The 24,886-nt window shown below is 34.1% G+C and overlaps 1 protein-coding gene across 2 annotated transcripts in view; it reads left to right on the top strand.

The window, feature by feature from the left end:
- LOC129757038 (pikachurin) overlaps positions 1-24,886 on the top strand; it is an 865,561-nt gene that overhangs the window by 736,061 nt on the left and 104,614 nt on the right. For both annotated transcript variants that reach the window (XM_055754138.1, XM_055754139.1), the window contains one exon: positions 18,616-18,835. In XM_055754138.1, coding sequence (XP_055610113.1) covers positions 18,616-18,835 — 220 coding nt within the window. The remainder of the gene's footprint in view (positions 1-18,615; positions 18,836-24,886) is intronic.

The raw sequence follows: 24,886 nt of genomic DNA on the forward strand, positions 1-24,886 counted from the left end.
CCCACGAATGTGCCGGTTGAGAATCAAGGGCCGATTCTTCAATATCAGCATCATCAACGTGCAAAGCGCTCATCTTTGGAGTACCGGTGACGACAAAGACGAATTCTATGCGGAGCTGGAGCGTGAATACGACCACTGCCAAAAACATGATATCAAGATCGTTATCGGGAATTTAAACGCTCAGGTCGGCCAGGAGAAGGAATTCAAACCGACAATTGGAAGGTTCAGCGCGCACCAGCTGACCAACAAAAACAGCCTCAGACTGATGTACACCGCAATCACAGATCGACCACGTTTTGATAGACAGCCACACTTCTCGGACATAATCGACGTCAGATCCTGTCGAGGCGCCAATATCGCGTCAGATCACTATCTGGTGATAGTGAAGGTGCACCGAAAACTCTCCATAGTGAAAAACTTACGAAATTGACGCCCGCCTCATTTATATACAGCGTTGCCACATTTCAATCTGTATTTTCGAGCCAAAAAATCTTTTTAATCTGTATGAAATCTCCAAAATCTGTATTGAAATCTGTATAAAAAAATTTCATTCCGGATACTTACGCTGAACTACGGTGACCTTTCTATAATGCGTAGCGCACTCATTTGGACTACGCTGCTCATTACTGCGGGCTACTATTTGTGCGACATGTCAAACAAGTGTTAAACCTGATATTTTGGTTTAACGCGAACCGTTTTTGGTTTAACTTTGTCCGATTAATTGTAATAGACAAAATACATGTCCGCTATGTGTGAAAAATAAGGTCACGCAAAGTTTTATGTCGATATATTCCGTTAAATACAACAATCTGTGTGCTTCTGGGGTTTAACAATTAGTTGGGATTGGTACATTGTGTCTTTACCATTAAAAGTTACATTTCCTATAATGCAATGACCAATTTTGGTATATGATTCTTAAACACAGGTTTTAAATTTTTTTTAACCCTTTGCATGTTGTTTTGCATTGTAACGGTTCCGAACTCTAAATTGGAAGTTTTTTTTTCTTATTATCAAGCGTGATAATTGATGGATGATTGAATCATCAAAGTAGATTATTATTGATTGACTCGAAGTATAATCAAAATATCTTGGAAAATCTCTGTTTTTATGAAAATCTGTATGAAATCTGTATAAATTTCTAATTATCTGTAATCTGTATATACAGATTCTGTATTACAAAATTTCCAAAAAATCTGTATACTTACGGAAAAATCTATATATGTGGTAACGCTGTTTATATATCGAATGACTTTAGCAACTTGATGTCGCAGAAGAGTAAGCACTGCCGGCAAGAGTGAGCTTGACCAAGCCGCTCTCGAGGACTGTTGGGGTACCATCAATAGAGTCATCTACAGCGTTGTGGAGAATATCATTGGGCATGTTAAACGAACACGATGGAACGACTGGTTCGGCGAGGAGTATAGGAGGTTGATGTACGAAGAGAACGCTGCGTGGGCAATGGTTGTGCAGAGAAGCACCCGTCGAAACGTGCAAAATCACCGACAGCAGGAGAGGCAGTGAGTCCGAATTTTCCAGGAACAAAAGCATCGTCTGGAGGAGGAGGAACTCAAAGAGCTGGAGCAGCTGCATCTTTCCCAGGAAACATGATAGTTCTGACCAAAATGTGCCGGAATAAGGACTGAGGAATCCTGACGGAAAATCATGAGGTGATCAAAAGGTGGAAGCAGATTTTCGATGAACACAAGAATAGCGCACATGCAGGAGACCAGGACAGTAGAGGAAGGTACATCGCCGAAGAGGAGCCACTACCAACGATGAGTGCAGGGAAGCCATTCGTCAGCTTAATAGCAACAAGTCGGGTGGGAAGGATGGCATCGCTGTTGAACTCATCAAAATGTATTTAGACAAGTTGGCCAATTGATTACACCTGTTGATGATCCGGATCTGTGACACAGAGCTCAGAACAGCTACCGGAAGAGTGAAAAGAGGCAGTTATATGCCCCATCTACAAGAAAGGCGACAAATTGGACTGTAAGAACTACCGAGCGATCACTCCCCTCAATGCTGTCTACAAAGTGTTGTCCCGAATCCTACTACACCGCCTAACGCCACAAGCAAATAGATTCATGGGAAGTCATCAGGCCGGCTTCATGGAGGGCGGTCAACGACGGACCAGATCTTCACATGAACACCGAGACCCTTTGCACCATCAATTAATCGATTTCAAAGCCGCATACGACATGATCGACCGTGATGAGCTATGGAATATCATGGACGACAACGCCTTTTCCGGGAAGCTGGCCAGATTGATCAAGGCGACGATGGATGGAACGCAGTGCAGTGTGCGGATTTCCGGGTGTAGTGTTGAGTTTACTCGAATTGCGCAGGGGGCTTTGACAAGGTGATGATCTATCCTGCAGCCTGCAGGATGATCAACGAGGCGCTATAACAGATCTACTCAACTTATCTGCTTTGCCGATGACAGATGCAGATCATCTGCTGCGGTGGAGCAGAACTACCGCAAATTGAAACGTGTAGCAGGAAGGATTGGGTTGATGATTAATACGTCCAAAACGAAGTACACTGAGGTTTTTTTTTACGCGGTATTTTGTCCCGCGTAAAAAAAAACCGCGTAAAAAAAACCGCGTTAATTCGAAAATCCGCGTAAAAAAAAACCGCGTTAATTCGAAAATCCGCGTAAAAAAAAACCGCGTTAATTCGAAAATCCGCGTAAAAAAAAACCTCGTTAATTCGAAAATCCACGTAAAAAAAAACGAAATTCGAAAATCCACGTAAAAAATCCATTTTAATTAAAAAACTCGCGCAAAAAAGCACGTTACTAAAAAAACGCGTAAGAATCATGATTATTTAAAAATTTACGTACAATGATAGTTTATTTTTAAGATAAAAAACAAAATCAATTAGATTAATAGAATAGTAGAATATAGTGAGGCTTATTTGACAGTGTGGAATTCAGATCGTCTCATGTCTCAGGTCTCATGTTCCATGTCTCAGGTCTTAGGTCTCATGTCTCAGGTCTTATGTTCCAAGTCTCAGGTCTCAGGTCTCATGTCTCAGGTTTCAGGTCTCATGTCTCATGTCTCAGGTCTCATGTCTCAGGTCCCATGTCTCATGTCTCATGTCTCATGTCTCATGGCTCATGTCTCATGTCTCATGTCTCAGGTCTCAGGTCTCATGTCTCAGGTCTCATGTCTCAGGTCTCATGTCTCAGGTCTCATGTCTCATGTTTCAGGTCTCAGGTCTCATGTCTCATGTCTCATGTCTCATGTCTCATGTCTCATGTCTCATGTCTCAGGTCTCAGGTCTCAGGTCTCAGGTCTCATGTCTCATGTCTCATGTCTCATGTCTCAGATCTCGAAACTCATATTTCAGGTCTCAGGTCACAGATCTCATGTATCACGTTCTTAGTCTCAGAGCTAAGATTTTCCCAACTACAAAAAGATTCTAAGTGTTTTCCTTTGAAAAAGTCTTAGAATGTTTTCTCTGAAAAACCGCGTTAATTCGAAAATCCGCGTAAAAAAAAACCGCGTTAATTCGAAAATCCGCGTAAAAAAAAACCGCGTTAATTGGAAAATCCGCGTAAAAAAAGCCGCGTAAAAAAAAACCGTGTAAAAAAAACCGCGTAAAAAAAACCTCAGTGTACATGTTGGCCTGCGGATCCGAGACCAACTTTACCCGTTGTCCAGTAATAACAAAGTCACGGTCGACGGCAATGAGATGGAGATAGTCGAAGACTTTGTCTATCTCGGCTCACTGATGACCGCAAACAATGACAGCAGCCGTGAGATCCGGCGGCGAGTAATCAGCGGAAATCGTGCCTACTATGACTCCACAAGCAACTGCGGTCGAGAAGATTTAGGGTACAAACACTGTGAGTGCAAAGTAAACTGGGAAGCGAAATGTTCATCCATCGGATGAATTTCGCAAGTTAGTGTTTGGAAAGCTGGCCACAAGGCACGCGAATTGCGAAGCGGTTCAACACTGAAAAAAAACCTTCGGTGTTTTATAAAGTTCAATCACACGTGAAAAATCTTTGCAAATAAGATTGCAGAATCTAAACTGTGAGCGGGGGATACGAACCGCACAAAAAAAATATATCCGCTTTTTTTTCAAAAAAATCGCATAAAAAATACTATAAGAAATTCCAGGAATGTAGAAACAAGACCCCAGGGCATATGAATGTTAAAGAGCTAAGTACACATGAGGACGTCGGAAAATAGATTTTTGACGTCATTTTGAAATCAAAGATGCCAGCTTCCACCTAACTTCAAATTGCCTTAAAATAAATGAGAATTGCAGAAAAAATACACACAACATGAGTATAGGGTGAAAGGACTCAATATTAGTAGTAGTCGAATGACGCTGTCTGATGATATGATACGGCATCTTGAAATCCAACATGGCGACCTACACTCAACTTTGAAACATGGTAAATTAATAAAAATTTCACGAAAAAAAAATCTAAGAAAACTATGACAAAAATATTACAAAATTGTGAAAACAACTTATCAAATCATGTCGATTTTTTTAAATAAAAAAAATATTATAAATATGCTTAATGTAAGATAAAGTTTTAATGAAAGAATATGAGAAAAATCTAGCAAAAATATGGAGAATTTTACAATAAAATGACAAGATTATGACCAAAATGCAATAAAAAATATGGCAGATGGCAGAAATTTGACAATTAAAGGGAAAAAAAATCTGACAAAAATATTAAAAATTAGCAAAACGATGACAAAAAATTACCAATAGTGACAAAAGTTGAAAAAAAAAACTTGACAACATTATGGAAAATATGACAAATGTGATAAAAATACGACAACTAAAATAACTAACAATAAATTATAAACCCGACCAAAGTTAGTAATAAATTGACAAAAATTTTACAAATCTTTGCAAAAGTTCGGTCACACTTTTGTCATTTTATTGTCGATTTTTGTCATTTTTTTAATTAACTATGTCATATGTTTTCAATACTTTTATCAAATGTTTGTCAGATTTTTATGATTTTATTGTTATTTTTTTATAATGTCATATTTGTAAAGTTTTTTGTCAAATATTTGTCTTTATACTAGCTCTGTCAGGTTTTGTCATTTGATTTTCAAATTTTGATCATAATTTTGTCACAGTTGCCAAAATTTGGTTTGTTTCCACATATTTTTTTACCGCAAAGTTTTTTAATTAGTCCCTTTTTTGTTTGTTATATTTTTGTCAAAGTTTTTTTTCCGATTTGTGTCATTTGATCGTCCAATTCTTTTTAATTTAAAGAGCTTTATATTTTTGCCACAGTTTTGTTATATTTTTTGTCATTATTTTGTCTTATATCAATAACATTGATCATAAATATTTTTGCTTATTTCTTTCTGAGCATTTTGCAAATTTATAATATTTTTATAAAAAATTTTACAGTCAATTTTCATCTACTTTTTGAGCCTTTTCACTCATTACCCATATTGTGGATAATTCGACTTCTACTTTTTGAGCCCTTTCACCTAACACACATATTGTGGTGGTTTCATGTGCTTTTCAGTCATTTACAGCTTTTTAAAATTAAGCCGCTATATTTGATTTCAAAAAAATAACTACGGTCACGACAGGCGTCAAACAACGAATTTCAACTTCCCGTTTCTTTCCATTGAATATGACTGATACCGCGTTATTTGCGAAAATCGCATTAAATAAATCGCGCCTTTTTCATAACCATTAGAGGAACGGCGATGATAATTAAATAAATAAACTTTTGAAAAAAACGACTTTCGCAAAATTATTATACTCGAGAGAATATTTTCAGTATATGCCAGGATGAACTGGATGAATTCAGACGATAGAGCCTGGTTTTTGCGCCTAAAATCGCTTCGCTGTTCGCTTCGCGATCACTGCGTCTTCGACCTTAGCCATCGCACGAAGTGTAACCTGTACCCAACTAAGAGGACCTGCGAACACTCGGAGTATTCGAGCGACGAGTTTTAAAAACCATTTTTAACGACGTGCAGGAGAACGGAGTGTTGAGGCGAAGGATGAATCACGAGCTTGTGTGAATCTACGCCGAACCCAGTATCTAGAAGGTGGCGAAGGCTGAACGGATACGCTCGGCAGGACATGTTGCAAGAATGAAGCATTTCCCCATTCGTCAAACGAACAGCTGATTTCTCATGTTTACATTTTCTCGGCATATCGTGGTAGGGTAAACATATCAACAACATAACGCAGGTTCAATGACTAGATAGTAACGAAATAAAATTAGCAATGCAATTTTAGTGGTTTTGCAAGCGCTACTTTGTAAAGAGAATATAAATTGTTTATTTAATTAATTGTAAATTCATCACAAATTAAGATATGAAGGTATTTTAATAATTTCAATTAAAAAAGTTTTTAAAAGAAAGCAATGAACAGAGCTTATCATCAAAGATCAAAAAGGCGCCCAGTTGGTGTTAACATTTTTCAAAACAAAAAGTTACCCTACCACAATCTATCTCAGGAAATACTCTATGCTGGACGGCTATGCTGCAAAACAGGTGTTCATTACGAATCCAATAGGAACGAGATGAACAGGATCGCAACGAGTGAGTTGGTCAGACCAAGTGGAGCGTGATCTGGCGAATTTGGGATGTCCGAGAAATTGGAGAACGGTTGCCATGGACCGAGTTCATCAAGTCATGTCGTAAGATAGGAAACTATGTAAATAGAATAAACAGGATCATAATCCGGCACCATGATGCGGTATCAGAATACAAAATTTGAATTCGGTAGTAGCATGTAAAATCGATACCCTGGATCCAATTTTGGGATAAGGTTCCGTTCCAGAATCCTGAACCAAGTCTCAGAAGCTAATAATAGAATCCTAAATTGGATCGGACTCCATGATCAGGAAACCGGATCAGCATTGGGATCCCAATACCTAATTCTGCTCTTGTTCCTGATCAGAGTAATCATAAGGTTTACTTCAGAATTGGAATGAATTTCGATGCTCAGCTGCTCTAATCGAGTCTACTTATTTATAAGGTACTGCTCTTTTCAATACTAGATCCCCCAACGCACCAAACGAACCGAGTCATGGAGATCTTTGTTACATGTAGGAGTTCGCAAATATGATAATAATTGTATGATTCCTCTGCTTCGTCTTCCCGGATTTCCTACAACTCAATTGAACAATACTATGGCAACAATGTTTAACGGATTTTTTTATACCGTGTTATATCTGAACGAATGAAACTTGAGAATCACTCACTCACTTGTTCTAGGAAGCAAAACCTAGCATCCCCATTTGGTCGATTGCCAACACTCAGTCCCTGTGGATGAGCTTCCGCGTTATCTGGAATCTGCCGGAGATCTCGGGAAAATGTCCTTCATAAAACTCGGCCCCGTTATGTTGCCATCCTTTAGACTAGGATGGACTATGGTGTATGTCTAAGCTGCGGCACAGCGCCCTAGCTTGTGTGTATGAGGTCAAACCTTGCGAAACGTCATTTCGGAAAGCTTCCGGCTGTTGGATCTAACTAACTACCTACTAGGCTAGTGCACACCGAATATTGCCAACGATTTAGCAGCCCATGGAACACACAACTTTCGAAACAATGTGATTTTAATTATGTTTACTCTCCGGATTACACCGATAGTTCAATTAAGTTGCGAACGATGAGAATGCGCCAGCTTTGAAGGGGGATAAGGAAGGAACAAGGAACTACATCTGATGATTTCGATGATGTGATGTTGATATGGCCTTGAAAAGAGGTTAGGATAGCATCGACACTGGATCCTAACTCAATCAGTTTATGCTGATCTGAGATGATACATAAACTCCCTGGTTAAACGAGAATTCATCGGCTTTGGATGATTTATGGGCTTAAGTTCAGGAAACAGTTTACCGGGAAGTTTCAAGCTCACGAAATTAAATCAACGTTCTTAAAATATCCGGAAGAATATTTTCCAGAAAAAAAATATTTCAAGTATTAGTTCAGTAAACAAGCAATGACAATAGCAAAATCATACTATGGCTGATTGGAATTTAACTGAATTTAAAAATTTAATGGATTTCTGACTGTATGTCTGTTCCCTACTCGGAAGCAACTAGACCAATTTGCGTGAAACTTGGCAGGGTAGGGTATCGGAGGCTGGAGACGGTTCCTTCTATAGTTTGAGACTCACCTTCACAGGAAGAGTGGAAGGAGCCTTTCAAACAACAGAAATATATTTGCATAACTCTAGAACCAACCAGGCAAAAGTAGCAGAAAATGTTCAAATTTTTAGTTTTTTTAAAACGGTATTTTCGGTATTGGAAAATAATCACATGGCAAATTTTTAGTTTTTTTTCTATTGGAAAAACTTAGGAAATGTCTCTAAGCTCTCTTAGGAATTCTTGAGATCTTCAAGGTTATACAATTTTTCTGTTGAAGACGCACCCTGAAATTCCAAGCCTTTTTTTTAACTTTAGCGTGACTCTATAAACTAGAAATCGCTGCATCTCTTTTCATTTTCAACAAATATGTTTCAAATGGAGTTTTGGGAGTCTTGTTATGTGAAAGACAAATGATTGATTAGATAAAAATGACCGGTGTCACAAATTTAATAAACATCATAACACTTACATATGCTATAACTTCACTAGAACTGGTATTTATTTATATTTTTATTTTGAAAACAGAAGTTTAATGTAGACTTATTCTTAAAAAGACTGTTAACCTAAGAAAGTGGACACTGGGTTTTGAAGATTTGGAATACTAGCTAGAATTGTAAAAACTACCTATAATACTGTTTGTTCAACTCTGTGTAAGGCAATTCACGTGAAAAATGTTGAAAATGTTGAAATTATCCTAACATAAATGGAGTAAATTCATGGTAAGGCGAATCAATTCAGCACAAACAATATACGAAAAAGTTGTAATTTTAGAATTTCTTTTATATTTCGAAGGAACCGAAATTTTCGGTGTTCAAAATTATTTAGTGTTTGAAGAAATATATCTTCTCTAAGATATACCGAAATCTGGATAGAAAAAGATACCAGGAAAGCGGCATAAAGATGAAGCTTCTCAAATTCCAGGAAAGCATGTTTTCGATGGAAAAAAGCATACGATTAAACAATACAGTAGAAAATTTTGTAATTTTTGTAATTTTTGTCATTTTTGTCTTTTTTGTCAATTTTTGTCATTTTTTGCCTTTTTTGTAATTTTTGTCATTTTTGTAATTTTTGTCATTTTTGTCATTTTTGTCATTTTTGTCATTTTTGTCATTTTTGTCATTTTTGTCATTTTTGTCATTTTTGTCATTTTTGTCATTTTTGTCATTTTTGTCATTTTTGTCATTTCTGTCATTTTTGTCATTTTTGTCATTTTTGTCATTTTTGTCATTTTTGTCATTTTTGTCATTTTTGTCATTTTTGTCATTTTTGTCATTTTTGTCATTTTTGTCATTTTTGTCATTTTTGTCATTTTTGTCATTTTTGTCATTTTTGTCATTTTTGTCATTTTTGTCATTTTTGTCATTTTTGTCATTTTTGTCATTTTTGTCATTTTTGTCATTTTTGTCATTTTTGTCATTTTTGTCATTTTTGTCATTTTTGTCATTTTTGTCATTTTTGTCATTTTTGTCATTTTTGTCATTTTTGTCATTTTTGTCATTTTTGTCATTTTTGTCATTTTTGTCATTTTTGTCATTTATGTCATTTTTGTCATTTTTGTCATTTTTGTCATTTTTGTCATTTTTGTCATTTTTGTCATTTTTGTCATTTTTGTCATTTTTGTCATTTTTGTCATTTTTGTCATTTTTGTCATTTTTGTCATTTTTGTCATTTTTGTCATTTTTGTCATTTTTGTCATTTTTGTCATTTTTGTCATTTTTGTCATTTTTGTCATTTTTGTCATTTTTGTCATTTTTGTCATTTTTGTCATTTTTGTCATTTTTGTCATTTTTGTCATTTTTGTCATTTTTGTCATTTTTGTCATTTTTGTCATTTTTGTCATTTTTGTCATTTTTGTCATTTTTGTCATTTTTGTCATTTTTGTCATTTTTGTCATTTTTGTCATTTTTGTCATTTTTGTCATTTTTGTCATTTTTGTCATTTTTGTCATTTTTGTCATTTTTGTCATTTTTGTCATTTTTGTCATTTTTGTCATTTTTGTCATTTTTGTCATTTTTGTCATTTTTGTCATTTTTGTCATTTTTGTCATTTTTGTCATTTTTGTCATTTTTGTCATTTTTGTCATTTTTGTCATTTTTGTCATTTTTGTCATTTTTGTCATTTTTGTCATTTTTGTCATTTTTGTCATTTTTGTCATTTTTGTCATTTTTGTCATTTTTGTCATTTTTGTCATTTTTGTCATTTTTGTCATTTTTGTCATTTTTGTCATTTTTGTCATTTTTGTCATTTTTGTCATTTTTGTCATTTTTGTCATTTTTGTCATTTTTGTCATTTTTGTCATTTTTGTCATTTTTGTCATTTTTGTCATTTTTGTCATTTTTGTCATTTTTGTCATTTTTGTCATTTTTGTCATTTTTGTCATTTTTGTCATTTTTGTCATTTTTGTCATTTTTGTCATTTTTGTCATTTTTGTCATTTTTGTCATTTTTGTCATTTTTGTCATTTTTGATATACCGAATATCGGTTTCAGGAAAATAGCTCGGTATTACTTTCCCTTGCGAGTCAGATTAATTTTTTTCATGAAGAATTTTGATAACAAGGTTATGTGAGGCCTTTCTAACAATAAACATAAAATATTAACTTTTTTGGACGACTTACTAAAAAAAACGGGGAGGAAATTCACAACTAATCATTTTCGGCTTTTTATGGACTAGGATTTAAATCAAATTCAAATTCAATTAAAAAGATGTTTGATAAAAATCTTCAACTGATTTGACTTGGTATTTTAGAACCGTGGTAATGTAATTTTAAATGTAATATTTTTTATTTACGGCACTTCAGTCTATTATTTTTAAGATGATATTATATTTACTCCAACGTTTCAAGACTGATTAGTCTCATCTTCAGGGAAACTACAAAAGTTGTGAATACTTAAATTTAAAAACACTAAATTGATCTTAGCATAATCTTTGTCCTACTTACAATATTGTCATCTTTTCTGTCACTTTTGTTAAGTTTAATGTCTGGATTGTTCACTATTTTTGTTGTTTCTATGGAAGGTAAAATTATGGTTGAATAATGATTTTTGATTTTGAATTTGTTATACAAAGTCTTACCAAATAAATATGATTAAAATCTACACAGTGAATTTGAAAAACTATGGGTAAACGGCTATTTTGAAAATGGAGTCTGATTTGTGGTACTAAATTTTGGTTTTGGCGTTTGATGGACGGCTATTGGTTATGTTGAGAGTGAGTGTCTTTTTTGGTAGGAACTATTTCGGAGAGATGTTGAGTTTTGTATTTTTGTTGTTTGAGACAATGAAGTATTTGTGAGTACATTGCGTTTAGATTATTTGTATCTGTTTTGAGATTTACTGTGTTTGGATTGTTAAAAATATGACACATCTCCAAGAATTTGAGTGTGTGTGTGTTGAAACTTGTGTCTATAATTTTAGTATTTGTTAAGTCGAACCTATGTCCCGTTTCTAAACAGCAGTCTTCACGAAAACATGTACCGAGTGCGAACTTGAGTGCGGAAATCCAGGCGCAAGTTTTCTCTGAACTTGCACACTACCTTGTACTTGGGTTTAGCTCGAACCTAAACTCGAGCACATTTATTGTACCCGAGTGCGCGCCCCGATGTTCGTACCCTGGTTCGCTTCGGGTTCGTACCGAGTTTTGTACTCACAGTGGCTGGCTGAAATGAGATTGAATGTGTCTGCCTGTGTATGCCTGGGTGTTGAATGTGGTATGAATTATTTTCTTCAGTTAGTTTTTCTATCGTTTGTGCGTGTATGTAAATCAATTTCAATGCTGTTTTTTGAACATTTTTGGAGTTATATGGGGTGGTAAAACCGATTCAAATATATATGGTTGGTTCTTAAAAATTGTTATGAAATTTTTTGTCTGTCGGCAAAAAAAAGAAGAAAAAAATTTTAACCGAAAATTTGTATTTTTTTGGAACTAGGTTGTTTTTCAGAAAACCGGTGACTTGATAAAATGTTTGGATATTGCCATTGCAACTCTCGCTCCGCAAATCTCATAAAACAATGTTTATATTTCTGAGGCATTAAAAATGCAATCATAAAATGGATAAATCATCGCATGGCGAGTAGAAAACATGTAAAATTTTGAAAAATTTGAATGAAAAAAAATGAAAAAATTATCAAAATGACACAAATGGAAAAACGACCAAACATTCAATATCAAAAATAGCTAAATTGACAAAAAAAGATGAAAATTAAAAAATAGCAAAAATATCACAAATGGCATAAATGAGCAAAATATTAACCTTCCAAAGCTGTTCGCAAAACATCCGTTTCTGGGAAATTTGAGTTGCAGTTTGATGACGTTCCCCCGGCCGTAAATGATATCCGATTTTTATGATATTATATTCATTGTGTAGGTTATTTATTCAAGCTACTCAACATTTCAAAATTAAGGCGATATGTATTACAAGCTTTGGAAAACTGGTTCAGAAAGAAAAAAAATTAAAAAAATATATTTTTAAAATACTCATAACTTGTGACAGCTTTTCTGTATTTGAATGTTTAATTGATGTTTGGACTTGTCAAGAGTGTACATCTATCCGACGATGTTTAGATATGTTGGGATGCAATGAATGTTTTGACCGCCATTTAGAATCTTCCGCTGGAAAAAAGTCTTACTTAAAAAAACGACATCCAATTTTGGCTTTGCTTAGCTGTATTTCTTTTTTGAATGAACGAATTTTGATAAATTAAATTTAAGTTTTTTTGTCGTTAATTTGATTATCATTTTGATAGAACATAGTTGTTCTTTCAATAATCCCAGTTTTTCAGTATATTGGCATGATGTTCATATTGACCCGAACAACTTTGGAGGGTTAAAAATGACAACAAATATTTTCACTATGAAAATGACAAAATAGGAAAATAAAAAAAACTCATAATTATTTAGAAGATTCGTTGGATGGATTTCATTGTGCTAACTTACCACTGGTAAGATGTTAGAAAATTGCATTGCCTCATTTTATTGAATACCTACCAAATTGAGAATTACATATATATTTTTTTTATTTGTTCTATAATAACCCAGCAAACATAACATCGCATTAGAAATGTCAGCTCAATTCGTTAACAATGTTAATGCGAATCGTAATTCCTACCAAACCAGGTAAATGATCGTAAAAATGGTTATTTAAAGTCTACCGACTCGGATATGACATAATTGCGCCATGTTTGCAAATATGTCTCTCGCGTGCGGGATGCAAGTGACAAAACAACCTTGTTGTTCTCTCTGAGATTAGACGTGCAACCAGATTTCTAAAAACCAGAGGGTCCATTTGGTTAAACTGTCCAATGAGAGAATCAGCAAATATTGTCGCTGGCAACGGTTTGCATGCATTGAGAGCAAAACTTGCGCTCTCTCGCATACTGTCAGGATGTACGGTAAAAGGTGTTGTATATCGTCCAATTTTTACAACACTTATCGCATAAGCCAGAAGTTAAAAATATGTATGTATATTGCCTCCACTTTAGTACGTAAATGCTGTTTTTTCGAGTTATATAAGATGATTTTATAATGTATATGAAACGTATAGCAAAGTTTGTCGAGAAATATACCTACAAAAATGTTTGCTGGGAAATTTGTTATATGAACTTTACACCCTTTTAATACAATTTTTATAAATTGGTTTTACAGTTGTATGTCGCATCATTTATTTATTTTATTGTTTTTTTACACAATTTCTTTATAGAAAAAATATGTTCATCATACTCAAAAGCTCATAACAGGCCGTACTAGATAATTCGAGTGTTTGTAGACTGGATTAGTCGTACATGAACAAATATTTGTTCATGTGAGTTCTAAATTTTATAATCATTTTTCAAATGAACGATTGAAACTATTTTCATTTTGTTAAATTTTGAGATACAACAAACAGCGAATTGAAAAGCGAATTTTGAAAATAAAAAAAAACGATTTACTTGTAATCAAATTTTTAAAAATTTCGGACTGCAAAACATTATTTTTGAACCTCTGTTTTGTACATTGAAGGTGAACAAACTTATACTGATCATCTGAACATCATTTTAGCGTATGTGACAGTAGGTGTTGATTTTGTTTGAAAATTATTTATTTGAAACGGTAGGTGTTGATGATAATGATGAATTTATGAACGAAAAAACGATGAAAATCGGTTTTGATTTCATTGTATTGATGATTTTAGATTTGGATGGTAACATTATGAAACTGTTTGTTTTATACGGAACTCGAATGTTGATATAAAACAAAGATTTCAAGTGATTATTTATCATAATCGGTTGAAAATTGTAGAAGTTATGGCCAAGGTTGCCGAAATCACAAAATAATTTAAAATTTCAGAGCATTTCGAGCATATTTTCGTCACAGATCCTGTGTTATAGAATACAGTATTCACAGATTTTTGAAATTTGGTATGTCTTTCCAAAAAAAAATTCAATCCATATTTACTTTGGGATTCTGACTCAAATTCATGAAAATGTTGAAAAGTTAACATTTCCGATATTTATTGTAAAAATAAACATATAGGATATTTTTTCAGTGAAAATCGTATTAAAACATTTCAAAATCGTATTCTAACATTACTTTACGATAATAATAATATTAGCATTTTCAAATGATTTAACAAACCACAGCGCAAAATAGAGTTACTAATCTTAGTATAGAAAGAATAAAACATGCTAATTCGCTTCGAACTTAAATTATTCATTGGCTTACCAGAAGATCACTATTTTAACTAAGCAAAATCTGACCATCGGAAGAAGTTGAGATTGAGCCTCAAGCGTGAATGAGATTAAAAAATATTTTGCTCGGAAGATGCACAAAAAACAAATTTTTCATTAATAACTTTTTTCCCCACTAGCCGATTGATTTTTTTAAATAATTTTCTCAAAGCCTAAATCAAGACAAATATTTTACCCGAAGACAGCATCATGATTGGAATTGAAACAAAAAAGTTACCTAAGATGGTCAAGCGCTTACACTTTCTTCATTAGATTCCTTTTCCTTAATTCTGAACATGGATGCGCGCACACGGGTTCGCACCCGGGTTCGAACACGAGGTCGAACTTGTACCTTGCACTTTGAGTGCGGTGAGTTTAAATGGGTGCGTGTTGAACTTGCGCCTCGAAAGTTGTGTGCAAGTAAGTGCAAAAACTTGCGTGCACTTCGAACTCAAGTTGTACCGTGAAGACTGCTAAACAGTGATCGATCAGGGCTGTGGTGTCTTTCTGCTTGGCTGCTACTTGTGTTGTGTTTTGCTCTGGTTTTTCTCCATCGGTGATCTCGTTGATCCTCTTCTTCTTCGTGAGCTTGGATGCATATTGTTCTATAAGTTTGATATTGCTTCTGTGGCCAGCAAGTCGTTGATCCAGTGTGTTTTTAGTCTGCCCAATGTAAACACACTGGCAGTCGTTCTGGCAAGGGATTTGATAGACGATGTTTGTTTTTTCGCCTTTAAGCTTGCAGTCTTTAACTAAACTGAAAAGTTGACCAACCGTTGATATTTGCCTGGTAGCAATTCTAACTAGCGGGTAGTCCTTGGCGAAATTTTTGATCAGTTTGTCGGAGAGGAATGGAACGTATGGAATGGATCTGTAGACGAATTCGTTGGGTGGATAATCTGCTGTGTTGTTGTGCTGGTTGGCTGGAGCTGGATTTGTTTCTTCGGTGGATGGAAACTGGTTGGAGTGTGGATCGTTTGATGGTTCGGGTGGTGGTTTGGGAGGTGTGTATTTTGGATTGGCTGAATTGTTGTGATCGATGGTTTGTTCGTTGATCGTTTATAAGCGATCTTGGGTAGTTGTTCCTGTTTAAATGAAGATGTATGGTTCGTGTGACCTCTTCCTTTGACCCATTGTTAGATAAATAATTAACTCTCCTTATAAAATTATTGGCCACATTGATTTTGTGTTTTAATTGATGACAGGAGTGGAAGTTCAGCATCCTACCAGATGCAATGGGTTTTGTATACCACTCTGTTGTTAGTTGCTGTTGTTCATTGCGAACCACTACCATGTCTAAGAAGGGTAGTTTTCCGTTGATTTCTTTCTCAATTGTGAATTGAATTCTCTGTTCTTGTTCGTTGAAAGTCTTCAAGAGAGAATCACAGCTGGTTGTTGGAACTGCAAGGAATAGGTCATCAACGTACTTTTTGATGATCGGGATTGGGTATGGGAGCGTTCTTATTGCTCTACCAATTACGGTGTCTAGAACCATCTGGGCTAGTATGGGAGATAGAGGACTTCCCATAGCAGTACCGAAGGTTTGTATGTAATACTTTTTTTTGTATTGGAAGTACGACGACCAATACAAAAAAAAGTATTACATACAAACCTTCGGTACTGCTATGGGAAGTCCTCTATCTCCCATACTAGCCCAGATGGTTCTAGACACCGTAATTGGTAGAGCAATAAGAACGCTCCCATACCCAATCCCGATCATCAAAAAGTACGTTGATGACCTATTCCTTGCAGTTCCAACAACCAGCTGTGATTCTCTCTTGAAGACTTTCAACGAACAAGAACAGAGAATTCAATTCACAATTGAGAAAGAAATCAACGGAAAACTACCCTTCTTAGACATGGTAGTGGTTCGCAATGAACAACAGCAACTAACAACAGAGTGGTATACAAAACCCATTGCATCTGGTAGGATGCTGAACTTCCACTCCTGTCATCAATTAAAACACAAAATCAATGTGGCCAATAATTTTATAAGGAGAGTTAATTATTTATCTAACAATGGGTCAAAGGAAGAGGTCACACGAACCATACATCTTCATTTAAACAGGAACAACTACCCAAGATCGCTTATAAACAGACTCCTGAATCTGCATGAAAATCGAAAAACTCTACAAACGATCAACGAACAAACCATCGATCACAACAATTCAGCCAATCCAAAATACACACCTCCCAAACCACCACCCGAACCATCAAACGATCCACACTCCAACCAGTTTCCATCCACCGAAGAAACAAATCCAGCTCCAGCCAACCAGCACAACAACACAGCAGATTATCCACCCAACGAATTCGTCTACAGATCCATTCCATACGCTCCATTCCTCTCCGACAAACTGATCAAAAATTTCGCCAAGGACTACCCGCTAGTTAGAATTGCTACCAGGCAAATATCAACGGTTGGTCAACTTTTCAGTTTAGTTAAAGACTGCAAGCTTAAAGGCGAAAAAACAAACATCGTCTATCAAATCCCTTGCCAGAACGACTGCCAGTGTGTTTACATTGGGCAGACTAAAAACACACTGGATCAACGACTTGCTGGCCACAGAAGCAATATCAAACTTATAGAACAATATGCATCCAAGCTCACGAAGAAGAAGAGGATCAACGAGATCACCGATGGAGAAAAACCAGAGCAAAACACAACACAAGTAGCAGCCAAGCAGAAAGACACCACAGCCCTGATCGATCACTGTTTAGAAACGGGACATAGGTTCGACTTAACAAATACTAAAATTATAGACACAAGTTTCAACACACACACACTCAAATTCTTGGAGATGTGTCATATTTTTAACAATCCAAACACAGTAAATCTCAAAACAGATACAAATAATCTAAACGCAATGTACTCACAAATACTTCATTGTCTCAAACAACAAAAATACAAAACTCAACATCTCTCCGAAATAGTTCCTACCAAAAAAGACACTCACTCTCAACATAACCAATAGCCGTCCATCAAACGCCAAAACCAAAATTTAGTACCACAAATCAGACTCCATTTTCAAAATAGCCGTTTACCCATAGTTTTTCAAATTCACTGTGTAGATTTTAATCATATTTATTTGGTAAGACTTTGTATAACAAATTCAAAATCAAAAATCATTATTCAACCATAATTTTACCTTCCATAGAAACAACAAAAATAGTGAACAATCCAGACATTAAACTTAACAAAAGTGACAGAAAAGATGACAATATTGTAAGTAGGACAAAGATTATGCTAAGATCAATTTAGTGTTTTTTAAATTTAAGTATTCACAACTTTTGTAGTTTCCCTGAAGATGAGACTAATCAGTCTTGAAACGTTGGAGTAAATATAATATCATCTTAAAAATAATAGACTGAAGTGCCGTAAATAAAAAATATTACATCCAATTACCAGTCGATCGAAAATCTCATGTAATTTTAAATTTTTAATGAAAATTCGAGTTTTTTTTTCGAGTGAACTATTATTTTTTTAAAAACTTTTACAAAAGGCTCAACTTGACATTGAACTGTGCAAAAACAAATTCCAGAATACCTACCGAATGAAATGCGTTGCTCGTTGTTACAGTTACCGGCCAAAAAAACATCCTTTTCCATTCGGACTTCCGAAGTAAAAAAATTTCAAATGTTTACCGGCCGAGCAATTTCCCCTGTCTGTCATTAAAACTTTTCTGATTTTTTCTCCCGTGTCCCATTTTCCCGGAATCAAACATTCAGCTAAATTACTTTGCTCCCTCTTTCTGTTTTTTCCCGATGCCACGATTCATCTGACGTTTTATTCTTTTTTGCTTTTTTCCAGGGCCTATTTTCGCGGATAACATTCCGGGAGCCGGTGTTTCTCGGTGGCTTTGGCAACATCACTGGACTGGACAAGAAGCTACCTGTCAGCAACGGATTCACCGGATGCATCCGGAAGTTTGTTGCCAACGATCATGACTACAACTTTCAGCAGCAACAACAATCACCATCGGGGCCCGGCGGATCTTCCCTGGTCGATGTTTCGCAGGGATTCGATATACGTAAGTTTCTGCTTAGGTGTGATTATCGTCTTTCCTAGTTCCCGGTTGTTTATTTGTTTGTTTCGCTGAGGCGTACAGATGAATGATTGAAAGAGTTTTCTCGAGGTGTGTAATCTCAGCCGGACAAATAACTGTCCGAACTTTTGATGACAAAAGTTTGGAAATCTCTTCAGACGGCCGGTTGAGTTATCAACAAGCCTGTATTCCTTTTTTCCTCAAGTTGATATAGAAAATGGAGCCTCAGTATTGATTACTTCATGAAGAAAGTGAAACGAAGTTTTATAATCGTCACTCGGAACACGTTGAAAACATTTGAGCCTTACTTAGAGCCGAATTGAAAAGGAGTCTTAAAAAAAAGTAAATAACTAATCAAATTGAACTTATCTAAAGTATTATTAATGTGAGTTCCAATTGTGTTCCTCAAGCGGGAAAATACACAGAAAAGCTCAACCTTCCTTAAAACTTTTCCTAAAAAAAACTTACTCATGTATTTGTAACCGTTATTTACAGTTAAACCTCTAAAATCCTTTTTTTTTCGTTGAAAAATTCACAGAAGTTTAATCTTATGAAAACAGTAGATTTTCGATTTTATCAATTCTCGCCAAATTCACGCTCGATTGTATCACGGTTATTCGTTCGATTTTATCACGCAGTTCTAGAAATCATGAAGAAACCATTTCCAGGACCTTAACTTTCATTCAAAAGCGTAGAGCATCTTTGTTCATAATATTTTTTATGGTTTATGGTTTTATGGTTATTTGATATGAAAATGCCATTGAACTGCTTACTTTAGCTGTATACTGTTTAAAATCGTCATTTGGATTTTAAAAACATTCGTAATAATCGACATAAATATTTTAACATCACGTTAATGCAAGTGTTGTTATTTGTGCCTTGATAGCCGCTCTAATAAAGTTAACTTTTTTGGTTTAGCGTTTTTGAAAAGAGATTAGTGTCTCTGATTTCTTTTGTTAATTTATTTATTTGAATGGAATGCATGCACTATCCTGACTGGATAGAATTCAGTATTTTCTTAATTGATAATTTTGGGTTATCCAAATGAAATTCTGCTAGCTTTGCCTTAAATATGTAAAAAATTCAGATTTCTGTTTTTCAACATATGGAAAAGAAAGGGTTATCTGCCCATTAAGCAAATTTCGAGAAACACACTTTAAAAGTCTTAGTTGAGCAAATTTCAAAATATTTTTCGGAAAGGTAAACTTTTCAGTTAATCAAAGCTATGAAGATTCAAATATTGAAATTTGAAAACATCAGAAGATAATTTTTTTTACGACTGTTAAATTTCCATAAAAACTAAATAATTCACTTTAATCATGTGTACACTGTCAAATTGATATTCAAATTGGTTTTATTTTAAGAAGAAATTTTAAAACAGCTATAGAAAAGAATAATATGAACTGAAATCGATCCTTTGCGTCCGTGAAAATTACATCTTTTGATCAAAATTTATGGATACAAAACGTTTCCACTATTGAAAACATTATAAATTATTGATTAAAGGCGATAAAAATACAGTTTTCCACTTTGATTTTTAGTTTCGCCAAGTTCACGGTTTCGCCATATTCACGGTGAATTTATTTTGAACATAATAAATCGAAAAACTACTGTACATACCATTTAAGTTATACAAGAAACTTTATCGGTAAGGAAAAACAATTTTTTTTCTTCCAAAACTTGCATAACCACATGGGTTAAATAACTTAATTTAAGTAGATTTTCGATTGCAAACTTTGAATATATTTGTCGATTTCTTCACGTTTTTCTAAACCCCCCTTTTCGATATATTTTTCGCAAAAAGTTGTTAAAATAATTATCGGCTTGTGTTTAATGACAATCGCAGTTAATCCTATCAAAAGGCGGGGTTGGATTTCAGAGGGTTGATATAATAGACTGAGTCGATTTGGGGTCATTTTGGAATTTCTCAAACCCTGGGGTCTTGAAAGCTTCGTCTTGGTCCAAAACTCATCCATGATTTTTTGTAAAATTTTTAAGTAACGTTTACATGAGTAAATTTGAACTTTTAGGTTTGTATGGGAAAATTGAATATTTTGTACTGAAAAATCAACAACATTTTTGTTTCGTCTGTGGAACCGAGCCAGCTGATGGTTTTTGTGCCAATTTAAAAAAATCCTACTGAAAAATCAACATCATTTTTGTTTCTTCTGTGGAGCCGAGTCCGCTTACGGTATTGCGTGACTACTTTCCATGCAACACTTCGCGAGGCTCAAGCAGTGATGTCAATTGAATTTATTGTTTATCAATGCGAAAAGACATACCCATGTTAAATAGCTAATAACTTTTTTTTCCTAATAAGATACGAAGTTTAGGTCTTCGACGAAGTTGTTCAGCGGAAAATTTGCATTGGAAAATTTATAAATTGGCACATAAACCGTAAGCGGACTGTCCACAGAAGAAACAAAAATGATGTTAATTTTTCAGTACAAAATATTCAATTTTCCCATACAAACCTAAAAGTTCAAATTTACTCATGTAAACGTTACTTAAAAATTTTGCAAAAAATCATGGATGAGTTTTGGACCAAGACGAAGCTTTTAAGACCCCAGGGTTTGAGAAATTCCAAAATGACCCCAAATCGACTCAGTCTATTGATATAATTCCTTTTTTTTGATTTTTCATTCATAAAATAACTTATTCAAACGGACATGTAGACCATAGAAAGACAGCCATATAAATTTTTTATTTTTTCGCAATCATTACCCGTTAAAAATAAAATGGAAAAATTAGAAAATTTTAAATTAAGGAATTACACACCATTCAGCGAAAATGAAAATATGACAAAATTTGAACAATTTTCGGAAACTACTAAACCGAACACTGTGAAATTTGGTGTGTATCGTTTTTAAGACCGTTTTAAGAACCGTTATAGGACATTCAAACCCCTCCAAAATAAGAGAAGTGGGACTCCCATCCAAAATAATAAAAATTTGACACAATTTAAATAATTTCCGGAAACTACTGAATCGATTACCATATAATTTGGTGCGTAACCGTTTTCAAGAACGGGAATGGTTTCTCATAGAAACTTTCTATAATACTTTCAAATCCCTCCGAATTCAAAAATAAGAGATAATCCTAGATCTTGATATAATATTCGATAAGTTTTTCGATGAAAATTAATAATCGTCAGCGTTTTGACATAATTGACGATGCTTTATTGAATTAACAAATAATTTTTAATAAAATCAGATGATATATTGTATTGAAGGCTCTTACCTATATTAATGAATGAAGTTCCAAATATTTAATCAATATAACATTCATGTCATTAGGAAAATACGAATGCCACAAGGATGGTGATTTTGTTTTTAAATGTAAAGTGATTATTTATTTTATTGAACATCCATTCTAATGTGGCTGCTTCAACTTTCAAACTTTCAAGTAACGTTTAGGCAAAAGACAATCTATAACTCAGATGCCATAAACATAAAATTTGCTTCTGGATAGCTTTGAAATTAAATTGAAATTCAATTAAATTCAAATAATTCGACTAAACTAAAATTTTTCCATGGAAGGAGTAGCAATGCACACTGGGTCAGCTAGTAAAAATAATAAAGAATCATTCAAAACACATCCACTGGGAAGAAGGATAAATAGCACAGATTGAACGATTGACTTTAAAATACTAATAAAAGAGAGGTACTACTTCGGAAAATGTTCTGATGTACCTTACCTATATTTTTAGCCAATACAGTCAAGCAATAAAACAAATTATCATAGTTGCTAAATTTAATCACAGTTGCCCATTAGGTTTTAGACATTAAAACATTTTATGAGATTAGAATTTTAATTTTTGTTACAAAAATTCAGATTTTGAATTCATGATTGCCTATTATTGATAAATTAGTTATGAAACTCGAAAAAAAAATAAAATTATGCAATGGAATTCATGTGTCTTTTCGTCTTAAATAAAAAATCATAACGGAGAGTATCATGGGCCCCTTTTTTTCTTTGCTTCAAAACTTCTTTATTGAAGAAGATAAAATGAAAAAAAGATAAAAAGTATGGTTTTCTAGATTTTCAATGTATCGTTTTGCCATTTTTGTTATTTTTTTATAAATATAATATTTCCACGAGTTCTGACTGTTTTAAAAATAGTTTTTTTTTGGGTTTTGAAACATGGTGGGGAATTGTGGGCCATCAAATCCAAAATGACCAAATAACATGCAAACTTGATGAGTTGACCCAATACTGTAATTTTATAATATTTTTTTAAAGAAATATCAGGTGAGGAAATGATTCCCCACAAGCTATGATTTGCACATGGTTTCGTAAGAGCTACTTATTGATAATTCATGTAGAATTCCTTTTCCATGTGAAAGAGCTAGACAAATTTAAGATAATAAACATATGAGAATATTTTTGTTATGAACTTTAGATTTCCAGCCAAACAAGGCCGGAATAAGAAGGCCCCCCGAGGAAGAAAAATAGCATAGTTAAAATCACACTGCTTTTATAGTCATCGAAACCAGAATAGAAATTTTAAATTTAAAACTTGTGTAGAAATTTTAAATAAATTGGTAAAGGGGCCCCCTCGAAATTGTGGTAATATTACACTTATAGAAGTTTAGGGGGGCCCCAAGTGTAAGAATTCCGTATTTTTTGAAGTGCGTTCCCAAGCCAGACAAATTTAAATGTTTTCTCTAGAAAAACTTGGAAATCTGTAGATTGAATTCCAATTTTTTTTCGAACTTTTCCAAATTCAAATTTTATTTGTTTTTTCTTAACGGATTTATAGCCCATGTAGTAGAAGCATTATACTCATTCTCAATTCATCTTTTGAATTTTATATTCACCAGTTGAAACAGTTCTACTCATCAAGTAAGAATTTTCTCTTTTTTATATTTTATCTTATTCTTAATCTTATTCTGAATTTCGCATTCCAATTTAAAAAAAAAATTGTCAAATCACTGAATAAACATTTGAATTTTGAGGAATAAATTGGGTATTTCCCACTTTGGTTCTGATATCGATTGAGATTCTTATTTTTTGTCTATGTGAACTATTTTACAATTTATTTTCGCTGAATCCCCAGAACGGAGATTTCGTCAACATTTCACGTTGAACAGACATTTATCAAGCATTTTCCAAATGTCGAAACTTATTCACAATCATCAGGAAGGAAATAACAATTATATTTTTGGCGAAGCACAAATCCAGCGTCCACAAAAAATTTGAATTTTTGAAAATCAGATTTTTTAGTTTATTTTAAACTGATTTTTAGAAGATATTAAAAACGTTTATAAATAAAATTCAACTCAAATTTGGATTTAATTGATCTTATCAGTGTTTTTATCATCAAACAGTTGATTACTCTTTCCCAATGTTTGCCCGTAATGTAAAACAATCGTTTCTTTTAAGATACCCGATACAGACCTCGCTTAATATTGGCACAGATGGGGTTTTGAAACAACATTAACTTATGTTTGCCGCTTTTAAATATGACGAAAATCATTTAAAAGAAAACAACAACAATGAACACGTATCTGAAACGTGATAAAATATAATTAAATTTACTAAAAATTGTCAAAAATTGATGAAAAACGACTCAAATGGTTGTAACCATGGTTCATTTTTAGTTACAAATAAAAAAAAACCTTATCGATTTTGGCAATACAATGTGCTCGGGCGTGTTGCAAACATGGAAAGGGGCATGCACTTTTTTGATTTGAAGATACATATAACTGTTATATGAAGATCATAAACTTTCTGTTGCTTAAACTATGAGGTACTCTTTAAGATGGCTTTGAAAAAAAAAAACTATTTTGAGGGCTCGAAAGCATAATCCGACCCTGCCGCCAATGCAATTTGTGAGTCCTTGTTTTATTATGTAAAACGTAAAACGGGGTAAGATTGATAACTTTTTCCAATATTTCTTGATTATTTTTCTGTTAAGGGGAATGCGGTATGTTTGATATTTTTAAAACCTGCTGCTTTAACGCTTTGATATCATCAGGAAGGGCGTTTGTTTGTGAGCCTTCGAAAAATATATATTTCAAGATTTTGAAAATT

The sequence above is a fragment of the Uranotaenia lowii genome, chromosome 3, assembly GCF_029784155.1.
Source record: "Uranotaenia lowii strain MFRU-FL chromosome 3, ASM2978415v1, whole genome shotgun sequence".
In the NCBI taxonomy this organism is placed as follows: Eukaryota; Metazoa; Arthropoda; class Insecta; order Diptera; family Culicidae; genus Uranotaenia; species Uranotaenia lowii.